Source organism: Eublepharis macularius, chromosome 13 (assembly GCF_028583425.1).
Source record: "Eublepharis macularius isolate TG4126 chromosome 13, MPM_Emac_v1.0, whole genome shotgun sequence".
Classification (NCBI taxonomy): Eukaryota; Metazoa; Chordata; class Lepidosauria; order Squamata; family Eublepharidae; genus Eublepharis; species Eublepharis macularius.
In genome coordinates, this window is record NC_072802.1 from 40294098 (window position 1) to 40315919 (window position 21822).

The 21822-nt window shown below is 43.3% G+C and overlaps 1 protein-coding gene across 3 annotated transcripts in view; it reads left to right on the top strand.

Annotated features, from left to right (window-relative positions):
• Positions 1-21822, top strand: part of FGF13 (fibroblast growth factor 13) — a 257859-nt gene that overhangs the window by 201101 nt on the left and 34936 nt on the right. For all 3 annotated transcript variants that reach the window (XM_054997002.1, XM_054997004.1, XM_054997003.1), the window contains 2 exons: positions 2642-2752; positions 8756-8859. In XM_054997002.1, coding sequence (XP_054852977.1) covers positions 2642-2752; positions 8756-8859 — 215 coding nt within the window. The remainder of the gene's footprint in view (positions 1-2641; positions 2753-8755; positions 8860-21822) is intronic.

Consider the following 21822-nt stretch of genomic DNA (forward strand, 5'->3'; position numbering starts at 1 on the left):
CCAGTGAGAGATGCAGCCAGATCTGGTTTTGATGTCTAAAATGTGTCTTCCCCCCCCTCCTACAGCCACCAAAAATATACCTCCTGTGTGCAGTTCATGGTTTTAGGTGCACTCTTAAAAAGAAACATATTTTTAAAAAATTTATACCAGGAGCCAACAGGGAAAATATCTGCCTGTTGTGTTTTTACCCTCCCCTTCATCCTGGGAGCTCAGGTTGGCTTGGATAGTTCTTCCCTCCTCCATTTCCCTCTCGCAACAACCCTCTGAGGTCGGCTAGGTTGAGAGAAAGTGACTGGCCCATGGTCATCCAGTAAGCTGAATGGCTTGAATAGGGACATGAAGGCCAGATCTTAGTTCCCGTGCTGTGACCACTACACAATACCACACTGGATCTCTCTCCTATCTAGGGTCATTTCAGATTGGGAAGGCAGTATGGCAGAAGGCTTAAACCTGCTTCCCTTGTGCCCCATGGTCTTCATCTGAATTTAGGCTCTGCGTACCTGAAAACTAGATTTAAAAAAAAAACATGCTGGGAGCTCTGGCCCCCGAATGCCTGGCATCACATGACATCCAACCTTTAAAGGGTCAAACTAGACGTGACAGAGAACACGGATCTCCCAGCAACTGTTAAAGCTGATGCACAGCTGCATGGAGAGCCTGATTTGGATTTTGGCTGTGCTGGGGGGCAAGGGGGTTTAAGCCTTTCACCGCTGCATGCCTCCTCCTGCACTATGAGCCATTTAAAGAAAAGGGAAAAGATGGCTTCCCTGTTTGGCATCTCCTCTGTTTGACCCTTAGGTTAAAAACAAACAGACACCTAACATGTTGTTGTGTGAAGCGGCTCTAAAGAAGCATAAAAGCTTCCCTTGGTCAGTCTGCCTGAGTGATGATTTGGGGGGTTTTGTAGGATGCGGCTCAGCAGTTTCGTTTAGCTCCTTCTTGAATGGCAGGTAAATGTTGCTTTTCTGGGGCTATGGCTGTAGTCAATCCCCTCCCTCCTAGGGACTTGTGAAGGTTGCATACAAGCAAAGCTGCTTGAAGCGGGATGTAAATCGGGCTGTGGAGCAGGTGCAGGTTGGTGTTTTTTCTAGAAGGAACCGCACCTCCTTGAGATTCTTCTTAAGGCTGTTTTTCCTTGCCTAGAGAGCTGCTCTTGGCACGACAGCCCTAGTGTTCAAAATCGTGAGCTTCGATGGCTCATTTTCCAACCTTTGAGATGAATTTGGCTGGCACCCTGCAGTTTCCAAAAGGGTATGTGTTCGTGTTTATGCACACATGTTTGGCTCCGGAGGCAGCACAGTTAGGTGTCTACTGGGCTCCAAGAGGGTTCTGATTCTCACAGCATGGGGCATTGAGAAGGTTGATGAGAATACAAGAGAGTTCTCAGTTTGCATGACTTGAGTTAAGGTGGCCCATTGGGGGTGTCTGCCCCTCCCTCCTGAAGCACTGTGTGTCTCTGACAGTGAATGCTCAAGATTTGGTGAATACTGATATCCACACAAACAATGGTGGTGATCCAAGACTGGGGTGTGGTTTTCTTTAAAGACCTTGGCCTATGCCTGCAGGAGAATGAGGTAGTAGAACAGTATACATTATTTTGGACTCTTATTGACAGGTTCTCATCTTAAATGCTCTTCCCAGTTAAACAGACTCACTCCGAATAGAAAACTAACACTAGCCACTGCAGGGTGCTCCCCAACCCCCTGCTGGGCTAGTTTTCTGTTTGCAAGGAAGTTTCAGCTGGGAACATTCAGAAAGATGCTTTCCCCACCTGCAGTCTAAAGTGATACGGCCCACTTGGCATTTTGTCTCTTTGTTCTGCTGCACATGTGAACCAGGCTCATTTCCACAATGTTTGGAAACACTGAAGCGAATGTTGACAACCAGCATTCTCCAGCTTTTGGACATTCTCAGCATTTATCTATGAATGTCAGTGTTCTCCACATTTCTGACATTCCTTATAAACTGTCTCTCTTTGTTTGCCTATATATGACCTCACTATTGTTATTAAATGTTATTATTAAAATTTAATGTTATAAAATGAATGTTGTTATTATTAATTTTGGGGTGATGTTAGGCCATACCTTTTCCTGCCCTATCTAAGTCCAACTTAACATTTTACTGCTTCTGTCTCTTTATGCTGTTCACTGGACCTACAGTGGTACCAACTGTTTGTTTCATTGGCCTTTAGGTTTTTTTCTCCTTGTTTCAGCAGATCTTCCGCTCCCCCCCCCCTTTTTTTTTTTACCTTTGACAAATCTCAGCTCATTAAAACTGAAGACATTCTCTGTGCTGGTGGATTTCTCATCTTAATGGAGATCAAACCCAGCTCCTTGAGCCACCAAATGCATAGCTGGGATTTTGATTCACTGGCAAAAGACTTTTCTGTTTGCGCATGTGTGCTTTTGTGTTGAAAATGACCTGTATTTCTTAAGTTGAGTGAAATAGGATCATGTGTGGCAACTTCTGTTCAAGCTCTGTTTGGATCTTCAGTCTATATGCGCAGTTGTCAGCATTCGAACATTGGCCATTCTACTCGAAAGAACTGAGCGAGCCTTTGCAAAACAATCCAGAAACATGTGCGATACCACAGACTTTGGACTCCCACCTTAAGTCTTTTAACTTCTCTGTTTACTTGCAGAGCCGCAGCTTAAAGGCATTGTGACGAAACTCTACAGCAGGCAAGGGTACCACTTGCAGCTGCAAGCAGATGGGACTATCGATGGCACGAAGGAGGAGGAAAGTACCTATAGTGAGTATCTCCCACAGCTTCTGTATGGTGTTTGCTCAGCCTCCTAGTCCACATGAATAGCTTTTTGAAAGCACTGCATGTTTTTCAAGGTGTGTGTTTGTGTGTGTGTGTGAGAGAGAGAGAGAGAGAAAAAATGGAGCTAAAACAACATTAGCACAGTGTGCGTGTTTGCTGTTGGCCCTGATGGAAAGGCACAGAAAAACACTTGAAACCTAAATAAACTAGAGGAGATAGTCCGGGAGGGGAGGGGGGAAACCTGTCCAAATAGTATCTCCATGGAGATCTGGAGAACTTCATTGCGGTGCTTTGGATTTCATTTTGATTTTTATTCTCCAGCAGGAAGAAGTTTCTCACCCCCTCACTTTGCTCAAAATAAAACAAAACCATCTCCGTTCCAAATCAGTCGGAATCAAGTTTATGTCATGGAAGGGGATTTCGTTCCCCTTATAAAGAAATTGTTTTCCCCTCCCACTCTTTGCTGATAAACATCAGATTTCTTGTGCCTTTGCCCAATGCACCGTAATTCCCTGTTTAAGAGTTTGGCTTATTTGGATCGTATGAGGCCAAATATCTAGTCCGGCAAAACTATCCTTGTAAATATGCTTGCAAAAATGGGCTCCAGAGTGCCGCTTCTCTTGTGGAGTCTGTATGATGCTGTTTCTGTTAGATTTGCAACTCTGCCGCTGATAAATGCCGTAGAGAAATCAAAAGTAAATTATGCACAGTTTATTGGACAAGGTTGCAGCTTTTTTTAAAAAATGCCAAACTCCTCTTCAGATATTCCAGTCCCACTCAAGAAGACAAATCATCCTACTGGTTAGAACTGTGGTTCATCTGACTCAGCACTGTCTTGTGATTGCCATTAGCCAAAACAGATGCTTTGGTGCGCTCAGAAGCAGGGTGTGATGGCAACATTCACTTAATGTTGTTGTACCAGGTTGTCGGAGGTGTACTGTCAAAAATACATATTTATGCTGCTGGATTTCTGTATGGATATATGCAGTTGGCCATCATAATATTATGTGTCAATGGATTCCTTAGATTAACTAGACTTTGTATGAGATTTTCAGCTCCCCAAACACACATCTTTTTACCAGCAGGTGACAGCTCTGGGAACTGCGTCCAGCTGCCATGTTCCTAGGGTTGTTCCATCCATTTAATTGGGATCAGTTTGGGTCCTCTTCATTTCCATCTTTATGCTGACATGGCCTGTTCCAGCCATGTGTTTTTCTCCAAGACTGGCACAGTGTCCGTGTGTGATGGTATGTTAGAATCTCCTGTTGTTTACCACCCTTAGGAATCCCTTGGGACTTCGCATCTTCCACTTACGCAGAAGGGTAACAGGAAGGTTTCTCCATATGTAGAGAGTCTTCCATTTCTCCCTGATGCTGAAATCCCCAGCCTCTCTGCACAAAGTTGCCTTTGGGCTGCTTCTTACATGCGTGTTCAATAATAATAGACAATGCTGAATAAGCCGCTGCAGATGAACGTTGCATATTGCTTTCTGTCAGCTCCAACGCTCTTTCTTTAAAGTCAAGCATTGAGTTGACCAATGGAGGCAACCTCAAGGAGGAGAATATGTGTATCTGACCCAGTCTTTTATTCAAACATGTGTGAATTGGGTGAAAACGGGGGTTCTGGCTTTGTTGCGAATAACAAAATGCTTTTCAAGGAGCCGCCTTTATGGGAAACATTAATATCCAATTCTGCTTTGAGAAGAAAAGTTTATGTCATAACCACATGATTGAATGTCTGAAAATATAACTGTCCTTTTCCCCGAGCTCTAAAATTGTATACTGTAGAGGAGGAAGTGAGGTCATACCTCATGGAAGACCTTTTTCTAACTATCCTCGACTCTGTATGAGAAGCTCACAAGATGGCTGTTGACAGCAGGGTAGAGAGGCAGCCGAAAAGCAGATTGCACAATTATATTTAGATGAGTGACCTCCCCAAAAAATTACTAGACAGCTTCACAGTCAGTCAGTGGTGTTATCAGGGCTGGACTTTGGGTGGAAGTCCAGAGCCTCACCTGTCACCTCACACGTTCTTTAGAGGGTGTGAATGTTCTTTAGCAGGCTGTAGCTTTGCCTTGGAAGTATATATTGCCATCTAAGACAGGAGTCCCCAACAAGTAGCCAGTGAGCTACTGGTAGCGTGCTTGCTGCTGCAGAACAGCTTGTGCGTCCTCTAGAATCTAGACACAGGAAAAAAATGTGAAAAGATTTGTTCTAGGTTTTTAAAAACAGTTTTTTAAAAAATCATTTGTGCTGCTTAGCTGATAGCTTAGCTTCATTTCTGGTGCTCTCCCTAATCCTAGAAACAGAGAAATACTTGCTAACATACTGGGGTAAGGGGAAGTCGCTCAGGATATTTTTCATTACTCAGAAGTAGCTCTCATTAAGGAAAAGGTCGGTAGTCCCAATCTCATTAATTCCAGAGCCTCAAAACTGTGCAACTGCACCACTGTTCATAATGATGTTTCCAAGTGGAGGGCTTTATTCCACCCCCACCCCCACCTCCCCCTCATGCACAGGAGCAGTTTGCACTTAAAGGACAGAGCTGCTGTAGCATGGTGGTTAAGTAGTCAGGTTGTAAATCAGTAGTCTGCTGGTTCGAATCCTGCCACTGTTATGAGCTCAGCAGGTGGCTCTGGATAAGCCACTCTTATCAGGCCAGGCTCCCCAGCTGTATTGTGAGTATAATTGACTTTGTTCACTGCTCTGAGTGGGGTACTAATCTGTCTAGAAGAGCGGTATATAAGCATCGTTATTGTTATTACAGGAGAAATAATTGTCTGGTTTATTTGCTTGCTTGAAAAATGTCTACCCTACCTTTCTGCTCAGACAGAGCCTGCAAGGCATCGATGCCCTTAATAAAATTAGATTGACAACTCCACTTTGGGAAATTCCTGGAGATTTGGGGGTGGAGCCTGGAGAGGGTGGAGTTTGGGCGAGGAAGGGAGTTTAGCAGAGGTGATGCCAGAGAGGCCACCTTCCAAAGTAACCATTTACTCCAAGGGAACTGATCTCTGCAGTCTGGAGATCAGTTGTAATTCTGGGACAACTCCAGGTCCCACCTAAATTCTCAACCCTAAATAAAATACACATAACGGAGCATGGATTAAAAGACCAGAAGCGATACAATCAAATTGTCAAAAGCTAGGGAGAGCTTTTTTAGGAAAAAGAATCTAACACAGTGTTTAAAAGAAAATGGAGGGAACACTTGATAGACATTTCTGGGAGAGTTCTTTCTTAACCACAGCACCACAACCGCAGAGAAGACCCCATCTCTGTTTACTAAACACCTAACTTTAGAAAGGAAAGGTACATCATGTGAGGTAGAGTTAGGGTGGGGGTTAATCTGCCCTTGGTGACTGCCCCTTAGAAGGGGCAGCAAACTTTGTTTTCCTCCCAATAAATGCAATTTACTTTTTTCCATAGAACATGGTAGAAGTCATTGGCAACCAAATCTCTTTTATGTTGCCTTCCATTTCTCAAGCCTGCTTCCTCTCCTCTTGTTCTCCCTTCCTATGGAGGAGACCTTATGTGAGCCAACCAGCTTATCTTCCTGGCCAGCGGATGGAGGGGGCTCGAAACTGAAAACAGCTGTACTTTCAGCTCCAAGCCCCCTTCATTAACAGACTGGGTTGCCCAGCAGACCTTCCTCTGTGGCCACGGGAATTTTATGACATACCATTGTGAGATTTCAGTCAGTATTTCCTTTTTGTGCAAATTGCAGTTTGTTTTGTTTTTTTTAAAAAAACGGTTTTTGCATGTTTTAGTTTTTTCCCTGAAAATATGGGGGTTCTCCCTTTCAGAAACATCTTAATTTCCAAAGGACTGCGTGCTATGGAATTTTTAAAATTCACACTCTGGGGCCATGTTTAGCATTCTATATATGATACTTTTCTATGGATGGAATTCTATGGATGGGATACTTTTCTATGGATGGAACACATTATATATATGATACTTTTTATGGATGGGATTCCTGAGAGTCTCCTTACAGGTTTATTTCCTAGTTTGCTTATACAATTCTAATATTTTCAACATGCAATTGACAGTGGAGTGTAGGTCCAGAATCCAGCCTGGCCCATGATGGGACCACCTTTCTAAAGCGGGTCTGGATCTCACCAATTCCTGGAGAGGGGCAGAGAACTGAGGATCCTTTGCGAGTCCCCTGAAGAAAATATGAGATAGAAAAACAACAAATAAATGATTAGAGTAGTTCGAAGGCTTCTGCAGGCATGGTCAGCCACGATGTTTTCAGAGGCTCAGTGGAACCTTGCAAATGAAGACACATAAATTACCAGTTCCGAAAAAAATAATACTACTCTCATACCTGATATAGTTGTTTGCAGTCTAAAGGCTGGGTGGGGGGGAGGCAGAACCTTCTTCTGAAGCTTATCTATCTGATTGCCTAGAAACAATCTTTGATTCACCAAAGGGGACCAAGTGAGTGCTTCTTTACATGTTTGTACCGATATTCTCATCCGTTCATGATGGGAATTGGGTTAGGCTTGCTGTAGCGGATGATGCTCAAGGATTTACAGCATTATTCCCTGCCACTCAAAGTGAGATGATTTATTTATTAAAATATTTATACCCTGCTTTTCCTTCACGGCTTAAGGAGGCTTACAATTCCAAATAAAAACTGTATAGAAGATGTATGCTTCAGCACTGGAAAAGTGATAAAAATCAAAAATAAGCAAAACGCTAACAATATGTTATGAAGGAGGGGCAAATGCTTTTTTCTTGTGTTTTCTCTTTTGAAATGAGCTATTTTGAATTTGCAAGCTTGTGTAACAGATGGGAGGGGGAATTTAAACTTAAAAATCCAGCCAGTAGCATGAGCAAAAGCACAGTCATTTTTTTCTGGCTGGCTAGCTTGAGATACAAAGCTGCTTAGATGCATGGCCTTCAATGTATAACAGTGTAGAGAACAGTTTAGACAGCAAGACCAGAAGCAGTAAACAAACGAGAACTGCTGTAGCACAGTGGTTAAGTGGTTTGGCTGTGAATCAGCACTCTACTGGTTCAAATCCCACTGTTGCCATGAGCTCAGTAGGTGGCGTTGGGTAAGCCACTCTTCTCAGGAGAGAGGGGCATGAACCAGAAAAAAACCAAACTATGTAGTTCGTGGTTCGTCAAATAAACCATGAACTTTCACGAACATGCTCCCCCCCCCCCCCGGTTCACAAACCAGTTTGTTTGGTTTGTGAAAACGTCACATCCAGGTCAGAAAACGGTCACTTCCGGGTCAGCAGAAGGTTACTTCAGGGCCAGCAGAAGGTCTCCAGGAAATCCATCCCCTGTTGCCGAGGAAACTGATTGATCAGCACCAGGCTGTCTGCAGTGATGAACCAAAAACCGAACCAAATGAACCAGCCTAAAGTTCGTGATGGTTCGTCAGAAATGGGATCTGACAAACCGTTGGTTCGCGAAACACGAACCGGCCTGGTTCATCATGAATTTTGGTTCATATTTTGGTTCATGCTCATCTCTACTTCTCAGCCCCAGCTCCCCAGCTGTATTGTGGGGATAATAATAACATTAACTTTTCACTGCTCTGGGTGAGGCACTAATCTGTCTAGAAGAGTGGTTTATAAGTGCAGCTATTATTATTTATTATTATTATTATTATGTGCCGGATGAAACCAGCTAGATAAGATGGGAAAGTTCCACTAGGGCACAGGAGCAGAAGGAGGTGGGTTTTCCTCTGAATAAAGCCTTTGTCTCAGAAAGGAAGAGGGTATAAAAGATACACCCCACCATATTTGAGTGGGCTCAGAGTATTTTTTTTTTACTTGTTGAAACTCTATCCCCCTATTTCACAATATAAAGGTTTTTCCTCTTCAAAGTTCTCCAAGTCTTGGTGTAAATCATTGGGCAAATCACCAGGTCACGCACCTTGCTATTTTTGCAACAGTAACCCTGGAGGGAAAATGTGATGATGTTGTCAAAGCATAAAGAAAATAACTTTCTTTCCTTGGTTTGCCTGCAGCTTTGTTTAACCTCATACCTGTGGGTTTACGAGTGGTGGCGATTCAAGGCGTTCAAACAAAATTGTACTTAGCAATGAATAGTGAAGGATACTTATACACATCGGTGAGTACTCCCAGTCTTTTGCTCCTGACTTATGTCTTTTAGAATCTCAGAACATGCATTTTGTGGGAGGGGCTGCGGTTCAGTGGCTTCTTTTCTTAAGCGAGCTCATCGGGCAGCAGGTATTGGGGAAGTCCTTTCTGTGCCATAGGCCTTGGAGGGTCCCTAAGAGTTTGGGCTGGCTGAATCAATAAAGCAAGTTTTGGAGGGTTGATAGCTCAGTGGTTACCCACTTGCCTGGAATGCAAAGATCCCAGGTTCAATCCACAGCATCTTCCACTAAATGATTGCTGGTAGCAGTTGATACAGTTAAGATAACTCAGTTTTCTTAGCACTGGACTCTTCTTATTTCTGGTGATCATTCACTACCCTCTCAGAAGGAATCTACATGGCAGCAGGTGATGGGTGACTGGAGAGCAAATAGCAGATGGAACAGACAATACTGAGCAAGCTGGACCAATGTCGTTTAGTCAATATTAAGGGGCTACATGTAGACAGGTGGACTTGTAAAAATGGGGGTATCTGTACAGCTGTATTGACTTGTGATTCAGGGATGGTTCATCTTTAGTCTGGTAGGTCTGAGCATGTGGGCAAGTAAAAATGTGTGTAGGCTAGTGGCTTTTTGGTCGTTTCATGGAGAGACAGCATGACATAAAGAAGGGATTCAAACCTGAGTTCACGTGCTCTGTCCTCCAGGAAACGCACTAACAGTGAAATCCTAAACAGAGTTACTCCAGTCTAAGACCATTGATCTCAGTGAGCTTAGACTGGAGTAACTCTGCTTGGGATTTCACTGTAAGTGACCTTGCATCAAACTCTGTCTTTCAGCCTAACCTATCCCACAAGGGTCCAGAGACGTGCAAATGAGAGAGCAGGTCTAGCTTTTTGTAGGAAGGGTAGGGTAAAAATGTGATGTGTATCTCGGCGCTGCCTCCATATTGAGAACCCAGCTCATTGGGATGAGAGAGAGGCTCTGTCTTTTGTGTCTATAGTGGTTTCTTATGTCCACGTTAGGCAAGAACTAATTGGCATTTTTTGAATGAGTATGTTTGCCAGAAGAACTCAGGCTAGTCAGTGGAAGGCAGGCTGGCCATTAACAAGATCTGGCAAGAGTTTCACCCAGCCTTGTGCCAGTTCCATGGATGAAAACAGACGACATGCCTTTTTTTTGGAACTCCCATAAACTCTAAATGGAACTCTAAATGTAGCGTTGAATATGAGTGAAGTTCATGCAGTTCTCCCCACTTACAGCTTGAAGAGTTACAATCCCAGTAATGGTGCATATGCCACATCATTGTTTTCCCCCTACACCTCTGTGCGTATAGTGCCCTCAAGTCATAGCTGACTCATGATGACCCGTGGCGGGGTTTTCTTGGCAAGAGACTATCAGAGGTGGTTTGCCATTGCCTGCCTCTGCAACCCTGTTCTCCGTTGGTGGTCTCCCATCCAATCACTAATCAAAGCCGACCCTGCTTAGCTTCTGAGATCTGATGAAATCAGGCTCACCTTGACCTTTTAAGGATAACTAAACAATCCTGGGGTTCCTCTGGATTTCTGAGAGCACAAGGAAAATGATCTCCTCCTCCTTCTGTCCTTGCTAATTGGAAGTTTATTCCTTGTTCCATTTCAACGGTTTGCTTTGCTTCGTCTGAGCCTCAGTGCATAGCAATTACGCTGCCCGGCTTCAGTGAGGAAGCTTCAAGGCTGGATGCGGGCAGTGGGGACAGGATGGCTGGGCACGGAGCTGCTGATCCGTAATCAGGAACGGGGCGGATTAAGACTGCAGAAGGCTGCCGAGGAGTGCGTGGGCCGCTGGAGCTCATGTTTGACAGTCAGATTTTTCTAGATATTTCTCACGTCTGCAAACTGCAGCCAAGAAAGACGCCTCGGGTGGAATTGGCAAAAGGTTCCCTGGGCAGAGACAGGCTACTGTGTTGCAGCTGACTCAGTTTTAAGGAATGCCAATTACACATTTTAAAATGAGGTTTTCAGATTCATGGATATTAACCATGATGGCCCAATGGGACCTCCATATTGAGAGGCAGTAGACCAGTTGCTGGGGGGCAACTTCAGTCTCTGTGCCTTGTTGTGAGCCTTCTGAGGCCAGTGTGGGGAACAGGTGGGCCAACAAAGCTCTTCTTACACTCTTATATTCATTTTCCTACACAAGAGTGAGCCGGTAAGTTTTTTGCTGTACCCTTTCAGACAGCAGGAGGAATCAAAGGATTTGAAATGTTTTTTTAAAAAACAAAAACAAAGAGTAATCTGGCAGATCAGGATTTAGGATAATCACCTAGTCTCTGATTGCTCGTTTATAACACATGGTGAGCTTCTTATGTAGGGAAGTTTGCATTTCTTGACAGCACGTTTGCTTTTGAATCTGAGGTGCCATTTATGATACATCGTGTTGTGGGGGGGGGGGTCTGCTGTGGGCATACTTGGTTTTAGCCAGACTTGCCTTGCTTGGCTCCTTCAGTCAGATGCACCTGTAATGCAGCTTTTGAAGGATCAAACTAGACATGACTGAAAACACATGAACACCCAGTACAGTTGCCTCAATGGTCATTGTCAAAGTTCTCGGTGAGCAGTGCAGTAGCTGCTTATTCTACACAGCCAGGTTGTTGCCATTCCAGTTGTCAATCTCTGCACTGCTTGTCATGGTAAATAAACTGACACTACCGTGCCGTTACACTATTTCTACCATTAGGTGATGTTGCTCATCTCATGGCAAAATAGCACTCATTGGCTCAAACTGAAACAAAAAGAGATGACAGAGGTATACTTCGGCTGGCATTGGTAAGCAGAGGAGGAAAGTAGATTTATTATTATAACGGGAAGATATGGAAGGCACAGAGACACCTAAATAACAAATCTCAGTTCAGAATTCTTTTTAGCTATGTGCCTTTTAAAACTGGAGGCAGAAGCAGGCAAGCAGCCATCTGTAACCATGAGAAAAAGTTTCAGGTAGGTAGCCATTTTGGTCTGTAGTAGTAGAGCAGGATTCAGGTCCAGTAGCACCTTAAAGAAAGGGAAGGCCGCATGGTAGAGTCCGATCTCATCAGATCTTAGAATTTAAGCAGGATCAGTACTTGGATGGGAGACCACCAAGGAAGACTCTGCAAAGGAAGGCAGTGGCAAACTACCTCTGCTTCTCACTTGCCTTGAAAGATCTAGCAGGGGTCGCCATAGGTCAGTTGTGACTTGACAGCTGCTTATTCTACACAGCCAGGTTGTTGCCGTTCCAGTTGTCAATCTCTGCACTGCTTGTCATGGTAAATAAACTGACACTACCGTGCCGTTACACTATTTCTACCATTAGGTGATGTTGCTCATCTCATGGCAAAATAGCACTCATTGGCTCAAACTGAAACAAAAAGAGATGACAGAGGTATACTTCGGCTGGCATTGGTAAGCAGAGGAGGAAAGTAGATTTATTATTATAACGGGAAGATATGGAAGGCACAGAGACACCTAAATAACAAATCTCAGTTCAGAATTCTTTTTAGCTATGTGCCTTTTAAAACTGGAGGCAGAAGCAGGCAAGCAGCCATCTGTAACCATGAGAAAAAGTTTCAGGTAGGTAGCCATTTTGGTCTGTAGTAGTAGAGCAGGATTCAGGTCCAGTAGCACCTTAAAGAAAGGGAAGGCCGCATGGTAGAGTCCGATCTCATCAGATCTTAGAATTTAAGCAGGATCAGTACTTGGATGGGAGACCACCAAGGAAGACTCTGCAAAGGAAGGCAGTGGCAAACTACCTCTGCTTCTCACTTGCCTTGAAAGATCTAGCAGGGGTCGCCATAGGTCAGTTGTGACTTGACAGCGCTTTATACACACATAGCACCTTAAAGACCAAGTAGAGTTCCAGGGAATGAATCACATGAAATGGACATGTCTGAATTTGTTCAGACACATCCAATAGGTCACCAAATTATGTGCTTCCCATTCAAAACTGATGAGCAAGATGTGAGCCCAACGGTGGGTGCTTGAGTATGCCTAATCTGCTGTTTACAATGGGATTTTTTTAAAAGTCCTGCTGGGCATTCACAAGCCATTATGAACCTAAAGTAGCTCTTTGGATCTGCGCTGACTTATTTGGGGCTGTTGTGAGTGCTATTGCGAGTGTCTCTTATGGCCTCCATATGACACAGACTTTCGCTTTAAAAAGTTATCTGTCTATAAGCATTGCCAGTCAGACCCTGTTGTGCTTCAAGCAACTCTCTTGAGAAGAGCTTTTTGAAAAAAAAAATTACAACACATCGTATACTTGCCAAGAATTAAAATCCCCCTTGGCTGCCTCAGTCTCTTCACTAATGAAAGCACACCCCATGGGGGAAAGATAGTGAAAGATCGCCTAATATCTGAAGTTAGAAGATAGTCATTCTTTGAGGAAAGTACCCACACTTGAAGAAATGAATGGTGAAAATATAATGTGTGCGCACTCTTGTTGGGTACGGACCCTTACCTCTGAGGGCCTTATCTCACATAATGTGGCAGCAAACCAATGTTTGTAGCCAAGCAGACACATAATAAAGAATCATGGACTTTTCCTGGCTGCCTAGGAAATTGATTTGTATGATAAGAGTCTGTTGTGTTCATACATTATACTTTTTAGGAGTGCCCCAGAAAAAAATATGATTTGTGAATTCCCAGATGCAACTTACTCATTCTCTTTCCTTTCTGGCATGCCTTTTTTAGTTCCTTTTTTGTGGTCTGCCATTCAAGCCGCTTTTTGTTGCAAGCTCCACCCACATGACACTATGACATCACCGCCTCGTGGCAAAGTGGACTTTCACCTTCCTTTGATCTAGCCAGTGAGGGAAGTAAGGGCCATGGATTACATGTGTGCTATCTATGTTTTCCCCTCATGTACTTCTCTTGTACATGAAAAGAACCCCAATTCCGACAGGAACACATGGCCAGGTTAAAAGATGCTAGATGAAACATCCTTCTCCAGCTTTATATGCAGGAACTGATGCAAAGCAACTAGTAGGCCAAACAGTAGTTAATACTTTAGGCATAATTAGGAGTTAGTTTGTGTGATATCAAATTAAACCACCAACATTTGGGAGCTGCAACATGACAGCCTGATGTTAAGTACACAAGGTTAATTGCATGACTCTTTGGATTTTAACCTATTATTTGGCTTTCTATTCTGAGCCTGTTCATGGGGCGGGGGAGGGCTAAAAATGGAATTAATAAATTAAAAAAATAACATATATCAGTATATCAGTTTTTAAAAGCATTTTTAGTTTCACTGAAGTTTGTCAAAAGGCACATGAAATTTTGGGGACTTCAGAAGAGAGTCTAGTGCTGCTGTGGCTGACTGGAGATTGTCCAAGTATGCCACAGAAGTTCTTCCTGCAGTTGCATATACCTTGTGGTGGCATAAAGTGAAAGAAGCCCCATGGCGCAGTGTGGTAAGCAGCAGTACTGCAGTCCAAGCTCTGCTCACAACCTGAGTTCGATCCTGGCAGACGCTGGGTTCAGGTAGCCAGCTCAAGGTTGACTCAGCCTTCCATCCTTCTGAGGTCGGTAAAATGAGTGTAGATGACTGAGGAAGGCAATGACAAACCACCCTGTAACAAAAAGTCTGCCAAGAAAACGTCATGATGCGACGTCCCCCCATGGATCAGTAATGACTCGGTGCTTGCACAGGGGACTGACTCCCTTTACCTTTACTTTACCTAGAGATAGATCATAACATAGCTTCTTAGAGTGTTCATGCACAGAGATTCACAAATATATTGTTTCAGCTCATATTTGCAGATTTCTGGCCTTCCTGAAACAATGTCTCCCCCTTTCCTTTCCTCTTCAGATGAGTAGCTATGTTAATCTATAGCAGTAGTATAAAACAGGAGTCTAGTGGCACATTAAAGGCTAACAAAAAAATTTCCAGCATAAGGTTTTGGGAGTCCAAACTCGCTTCATCAGATGCTTTAGAATATAAGTGCATCAGGCCAATTTAACATATACAACAGAAAGGTGACAACAGAAAGGTGGGGAGGGATGTTATAAAGAGAGGCTGATAACAGATTCAAGACAGTGTACCTCCCAGAGTTTAACAGGGATCTGCAATTCCTAACTTGTTTTAGGTGCCTGATATCTTGCATATTCCACCCTTACTAAAGCTCGTCCTCTGTAACTTGTATTGTGTTTGCTTATCTGATTTCATGCACATATGTGTGTGTGTGTCTGATGCTCTATTTATTTATTTATTTATTTATTTATTTTCTTCAATTTATAGTCTGCCCTCCCCACACAAGTGGGCTCAGGGCGGATCACAACTCTCAAAAGCATATTCTAGAATAACATTTTGTTAGTCTTTAAATACCATTATTTTATCCTGATAGAGTTCTGGAAACCTCAAAACCTTGCACAGTGTGATATTTTTGTTGCTCCTAATAAAATATGTTACACAGTTTTTGGGAGAGGGTACGCTCACTCTGCCTGAATGTACCATAGTTTCTTGTGCATGTGTGTTAACAATAAAGAGGCTTGGCTAGACTTTTTTTTCTGGCTTTGCATGCTCCACTGCTGCTAGACAGCCCACAGGAGAAAAATTGTGGCTGCTTGTGTGACCCACAGGTATTAGTCCAACAAACCTGTATTACTTGGAAACTGGCAAAGCATTTATGATGGAATCCTTCTCTAAACCTAGTATTCCATAGTACCACAAAGAATCCTTTCCAGTTTTCTGAAGCCCTAGTTAGGCAGCCAGTTCACTCTTGGTATAGCTACAGAGAAGATTGGCCAGATGGATCCAGTGTGACCCAGGATGTTAAACTCTTCAGTCTATGCTGGCCGTTTAAAGTGCCTGTCATTTCTAAGCTTTATAATTCACAAGGATACAGCAACAGGATTTGCAAAAGGCAAGCAAAGATATTGGTAGGGAAAGGTCTCCCTCATTTTTGCACATATGCAAATACAAATAAGCTACCAAAGAGTTCCTTTGAACCAGAGGCATCTTGAGCTCTTATTGATGGTGGCGTTCTTGTTGCTGACATTCCAGTGATTATTTCTCAGTGCTGAATATGAGCAGCAACACTGATGGTTGAAGTTTGGATCAGTATTTTTTTTTCAAATATATCAATGGCCATGCAGTAAATGTCTACAGATGGAAATGTGTGGTGGAGATGCTGGTTATTGGGTGTTCTGCAGCCTCTCTCATGCTATCCAAAGAGTGTGAGATGACAAGGTCCTTTGATTTTGCTGCTGGTTATTCCTGCAGTGTATGATGGGAGAAAGAGACTGAGCAGAGATGAGAAGTGTGGTCAGTTGTTGGAACAGTCCAGAAGTTGATTAAGACAAAATTAGGCTTTGTGTTGACTTCATTTGTTTAAAAAACTGAAAGTCCTGTGCTCAGAGCCCTGATTCTGCAACATTTACATTCTTGAACTTGTTTTGCAGAGGGCATTCTGCCTTTTTTCACCATTTCACAACATCCTGAATTCATGTATTTATTAAGAACCAGTTATAGAATGTGTTTCTTTCCCAAATCCAGTCATCGGGGGATCTCAATAACAAAAACATCCATATAAAACTAGAGTGTGTAATAGTTACCAGTCCCCAATAGGAAAGCAGATGCTACTTACAGAAAGGTAGCCAGCCAGCATAACGAAAAATACTTTAAGGAAACTGAAACAATTTTTCCGAAACAATAGCAGCCATCTGGCCCGAGCTCTTCTCCAAGAGGAGCATCTTCAGCATACATTTGTTCCCGCCGGCTTTTATTCTGGACCATCCAGGTCAGTTTACAGTTCTGTAATTCAAAACAAAGATGCAAAGGAAAACAGAAATAAAGAAGCAACTTTGAAAAAACAAGCACTGCCATGCCATCCTAAGCAAAGTGACACTCTTCTAAGCCGCTTTTTGTAGGTTCATCCTACAATCAAAGACTGTGGCTGTCTTGGCTTCTGGGACTATTTGACTGCAATATACAGTTAATTGCCTGGCCAGTTAGCAATCATTGACTATTCAGTTGTGCCAACCCTAGATTAGAGGTGTCTGGATATTTGCTTTCTACATCTGAAATCCCTGTTTGTATTCCGAAGTGGTTGAGTGTTCCAGGGGCATGTGATTGGTCACAAAGAAATTTGGTGTTAATGTAGAGATGCAGAGATCCATCTTCCCCTATGATGTGTCCTACAACTTACTTCATAGCCTCTCCTGATGCCAGAATGCTGTGTGTTCATTTTGATTATTGTTAGGCCTGAGTTCAGATCCCTCCGTCATGGAAGCTTGCTGGGAGATCCTTGGCCAGTCACTCTCTTTTGGCCTGACCTACCTCACAGGGTTGTGGTGGGGATAAAAAAGGAGGGGTGAATGATATTGAAAGTTGCTTTGGTTCACCATTGGAGAGAAATGCAGGGAATCACTATTTAAATTTTAAAATGGGCTGATGTTTGCAGAGGTGGAGAAATGATTATTGTAATGTGTAGGGTGGGGGAGGGATAAGTGGGAGAACTCACAGAATCACAGAGTTGGAAGGGGCCATACATACCTTCTAGTCCAACCCCCCTGCCCAATGCAGGATGAGCCTAAAGCATCCCTGACAAATATTTATCCAGCCTCTTCTTCAAAACTGCAACTCAGCACAGTTTTGGGGGACAACCCTCTGTATTAAACCTTCATATAGATTGTTTTTTCTAAGTATATTGTTGTTCATTCCTGTTGCAGGAAGAGTTAAGGGCATAGCGTGAAAGAGAGGACAGTGTGTTCTTAAACAGCTGGAAATTGCTTGCTGTGACAAGTCACAAAATGTGGTTTATTGAAGTGTGATGCTATCAATGGCTTTGGACTGCCTTTGGGAACAGTTTGAACCCAGATAAAGATTTAAATGATAGATGGGTAGGTAGACGGATGGAAAGAGAGAGAATTGTTTTTCTTTAGGACACGTTCCACCCACCCACTTCCACCCCATTGAAAACCAGGTCTGTAGGTTTGTTATTACTTGAATCACAGAATCCTTTGAAGGATGCGTGCGAATGTTTATTCTTTTACTGAGGGGATGCTTTTAAAAGCAAGTCGTGTATGGGACTCTTTCCCCAGGGATATTTGTCTGTCACTGCCTTCCACCAATATGTGAAGAAGACTGGTGTGTCGTCTGGTGTTGTTCACTCGATCCCTTTTCGTATGTTTTAATCATTGTTCATGTCTTTTTACATACATAATTTGGTTTTGGTTTTAATTGTTCTATGGTGTGTTTTTATAATGCTTTGTTTTAAATGCTGGCTCTGACTGGGCAAAAAGGTGGCGTATAAACCATAAGAACAATAATTAACAATAACAACAACAACAATACCCAACAAGGTTTTAAGAGAGTCAGAAGAGTAACATTGCATCTTAGTGGGGGTTCCTTTTTCAAAGGATGCTTCTAGTCAGCCAGTGAGGTTTTAAAATTAAGGGGAACCTTTAATTTAAATCAGAAATTGCAAAGTCTGAGATCAGAAGTGTTTTTATTCATTTCACATGTTTTGCAATGTTATGTCATATGTTGGGCTTAAACAGCCTTTGAATCTCTTTTATCCTGTTTTTGTTGATGAAAAATACATTTCATGCAAAAAAAGTTTTAGGTTTGTTTAAAAAAACTATAGAGGATGTAAAAGGACAAGCAGGAGTTTGTAATGGAGATGAGCATTTGCCAACACAGGTTTTTCATTCACATTATACAGACCTTACAAAAACTGAGGGTAGTTCAAATATATACATGTAATTCTGTTCTGCAACCAGCATTTTTAGAACCACTTCTCCAGTGCTTCAGCCTTCCTTCACCTTAAACATGGGCCGTTTTCACACTACTAACCTGCTTCCGTAACATTGCGAAACATCACGCAAAAAACACGGAAGATAGCATCTTCTTGTGAGAGTTTTGCGCGACATTGTGAGAATTTTGCGCGACATCGTGCAAAACTCTCACGAGAAGACGCCATCTTCCAAGTTTTTTGCGCGACGTCTTGCAACGTTACGGAAGCAGGTTAGTAATGTCAAAACGGCCATTGTGATATTCTTGAAAGACCCTTCTCTAATTAGCCCCTTCTTTCTCTCCTCAGTTCTGTTTGTCCTTTGCTCTTTTGCTTGTCTTTTAGATGGTTTTGTCTGTGATCTGTGAACCTAGGCAGATCATGAGAGGGAGGGCAGGAAGGGTTACATCAGTGCTTAGTTCTCATGGCCCCTTCATACACGTCAGGGTAATGCCAATTGCCACTTCGGGGTCAGGAAGCAATTTTCCCCAGGCCAGTGTGGCTGGGGATGCTGGCAGTGTTTTGCCATCTCCTGGGCATGGAGCAGGGGTCACTGGGGGTGTGGGGGGAGGTAGTTGTGAATTTCCTGCATTGAGCAGGGGGTTGGACTAGATTACCCTGGAGGTCCCTTCCAACTCTATGATTCTACGATCTTCTCTACACTTACTCCATTGGCATGTAAGTCCTCTGGCCTTTAATTTTCCTAACTAATGAGAGGTTTTCCCAGTCCTTATTCCTAGCCAAACTGGACAGGATCTGGACAGCAAATTGTTTAAGTCTCTGAACAGTCGACCATTTAGTTGACCAGTTGGGCTAGAGTGTCAGATTAGGGCTTGGAAGACCTGAGTTCAAATCTCCACTCTGCTATGAAGCTGATGGGGTGCCGTTTGGCCAGTCACCCTCTATTTCTGCTTAACCTTACTTAATAGAATTGTTATGAGGATAAAGTGGAGGAATGGGAAATCACTCGCGCCTTGTTGAGCTCCTTAGAGGAAGGGCAGAGTAAAAGTGTGACCGATTGGCTAGGCCAGTGCAGTTAGTCTCTGATGGAAGCTTCACCTCCATGATACAATCCAGAGGAAATGGGATCTCCAGAGTGAGGAGAGGCAGTGGAGAAGAAAAGGGCTCCTCAGGCCAGCATTACAGTACGGAGCAACTGAGCATAACAAGGAAAGGGATACACAGTAGAATGGCTGTGATTAAAAAAGTATCAAATTATGAGATATCTTCAGGAAGGTAGATGAAAAGCCAGTGGCTTAACAGGTTGGGCAACTGGCCATTCAGAACTGCTGGTGTCAGAAGTGGGGATTGGCAGCTTATAAAATTGGACAGTAGGGAATGTGCACAGCCAGCTTTTGAACAAGAATGTCAGATTTGGAATTTCAGCAGCAGTCCTTTAAAAGTTTGTTGTTGACATGTGCTAATCCCTTGGACCTGGGGTGTAAAATTTCTGTAGTAGGGGTGTGCACACAAACAAAAAAATCTGGTTAATCGAGATCTGCATTTCTGGGATATCAAAAAAATTGGTATCTCTGAAATCTGAGTCAGATTCTCTAATTTGGTTAGAGAATTTCAAATGTATCCAGCCATTTTTCCCTATGGTGAAAACTATCTAGTGGGCTGGGAGGATTTTTCCAGCAAATTCCACTAAATTTTCAAGGAACCTACTCCTGACTGTCCACTAAAGACCCCCTACCCAAGTTTCAGGAAGATTAGATCCAAGGTTCCAATTCTATGGGCCCCTGAAAAACATGCTCTCGGCCATTCTCCATTGTTTCCAAGAGGGGAAACATGTCCAAGGCTTTCCAGGCAGAGGGTAAGTAAAGGCAACCCCTGCCAAAATTCAGTCTCAGTGCAAGTCCCACTCCCAGTGCAAGCTGAACCAACAAACCCCAACTGAACCAACGTAAAGGAAGGGAACCAATGTCAAATCCCAGTATTAAACCAGAGAACCCTCAATGTCAAACCAGAGAATCCAAACTGAAGCAAGGTGGGGTGAGGCTTACTGGAGCCACAGAGTTTAAAAGGTGGCTGGTAGTGAGTTGAAGGGCTGTTTTGGAGCTTGGGTGGGGATGGGGGCAGGAAGGGAATCAACTGTCCCTGCTTCCTCCTGTCCTTCGTTGGCCTCATGCCGCTCTCTTGCTACAGCATGAAGCTTGACACTCCCCTCTCATAGATCCAGAGGAAGTTAGCCATGTTAGTCTGTAACAGCAAAATAGAAAAGAGTCCAGTAGCACCTTTCAGACTAACCAACGTTACTGTAGCATAAGCTTTCGAGAATCACAGTTCTCTTCGTCATGCATCCTACGAAGAGACCTGTGATTCTCGAAAGCTTGTGCTACAGTAAAGTTGGTTAGTCTTAAAGGTGCTACAGGACTCTTTTCTACTCCCCTCTCAGTTGCTGTTCTCTGACCCTCACTGGCCTTACACCACTTTCCTGCCATGGTGTGAAGCTTGCCTCCGCTTTGCACTGCTGCCCTCTCACTAACTGCTGTTGCACTGGCTGTCTGCTTTTTCTCTGTGAAGTGTGGCTGAATAACCATCACGGTTCACTCCCCAGATCAGAGCCAGGATTCTTCCATGTGATCCAACATAGCTTATGCCAGATCAGCATAAATCTGGCTATTCTGCAAAGCCCCAAGAGTTAGAATTGACTAATTATTACTCTAGGGAAGGCATAACTTCAGTAGAATTTGCATAGGAAATGTCCCTGATAGTTTAGTGCTTTTCCTTTTTACTTCTCCCACCATTGACATATTTTGTTTTGAGATTTTCAGGCAATTCTGATTTTAGAAGTCCCTGTCCTTCTCCTCGGGGGAAAAAAAACAAACCCAAGGTAGTAAATGAAAGAGGGTGACAGTTTTGAATTTATCAACTGCTCCCACCCACACGCTCCTTTTGTCATTCTGAGTCAGCCTTTGAAACGGTTCCCCAGATCGGCGCTTGCACAAAAGGCAAGTAAGATCTAACACATGAGAGACAGAAAATGAACTTAGTTCTGCCACTCCTCAGTGTGGCAGCTAAGGATGGCCTTGAAGGAGGGCACCCACTTGAGAGGAATAATGCAGGTGATGCCTTTTATTTCTTGCGGGAGGCAGCTGGTATAATTAAAGAGAAGGAGCTGCCAACTCGCAAGTCGGGTTCTGCCCCTACCTCACCTTGAAACTCTCCAGTTTTGTTTCAAGTAGGCATGCTTAGATTTTGTGGATTCTCTTTCAGAATAGAA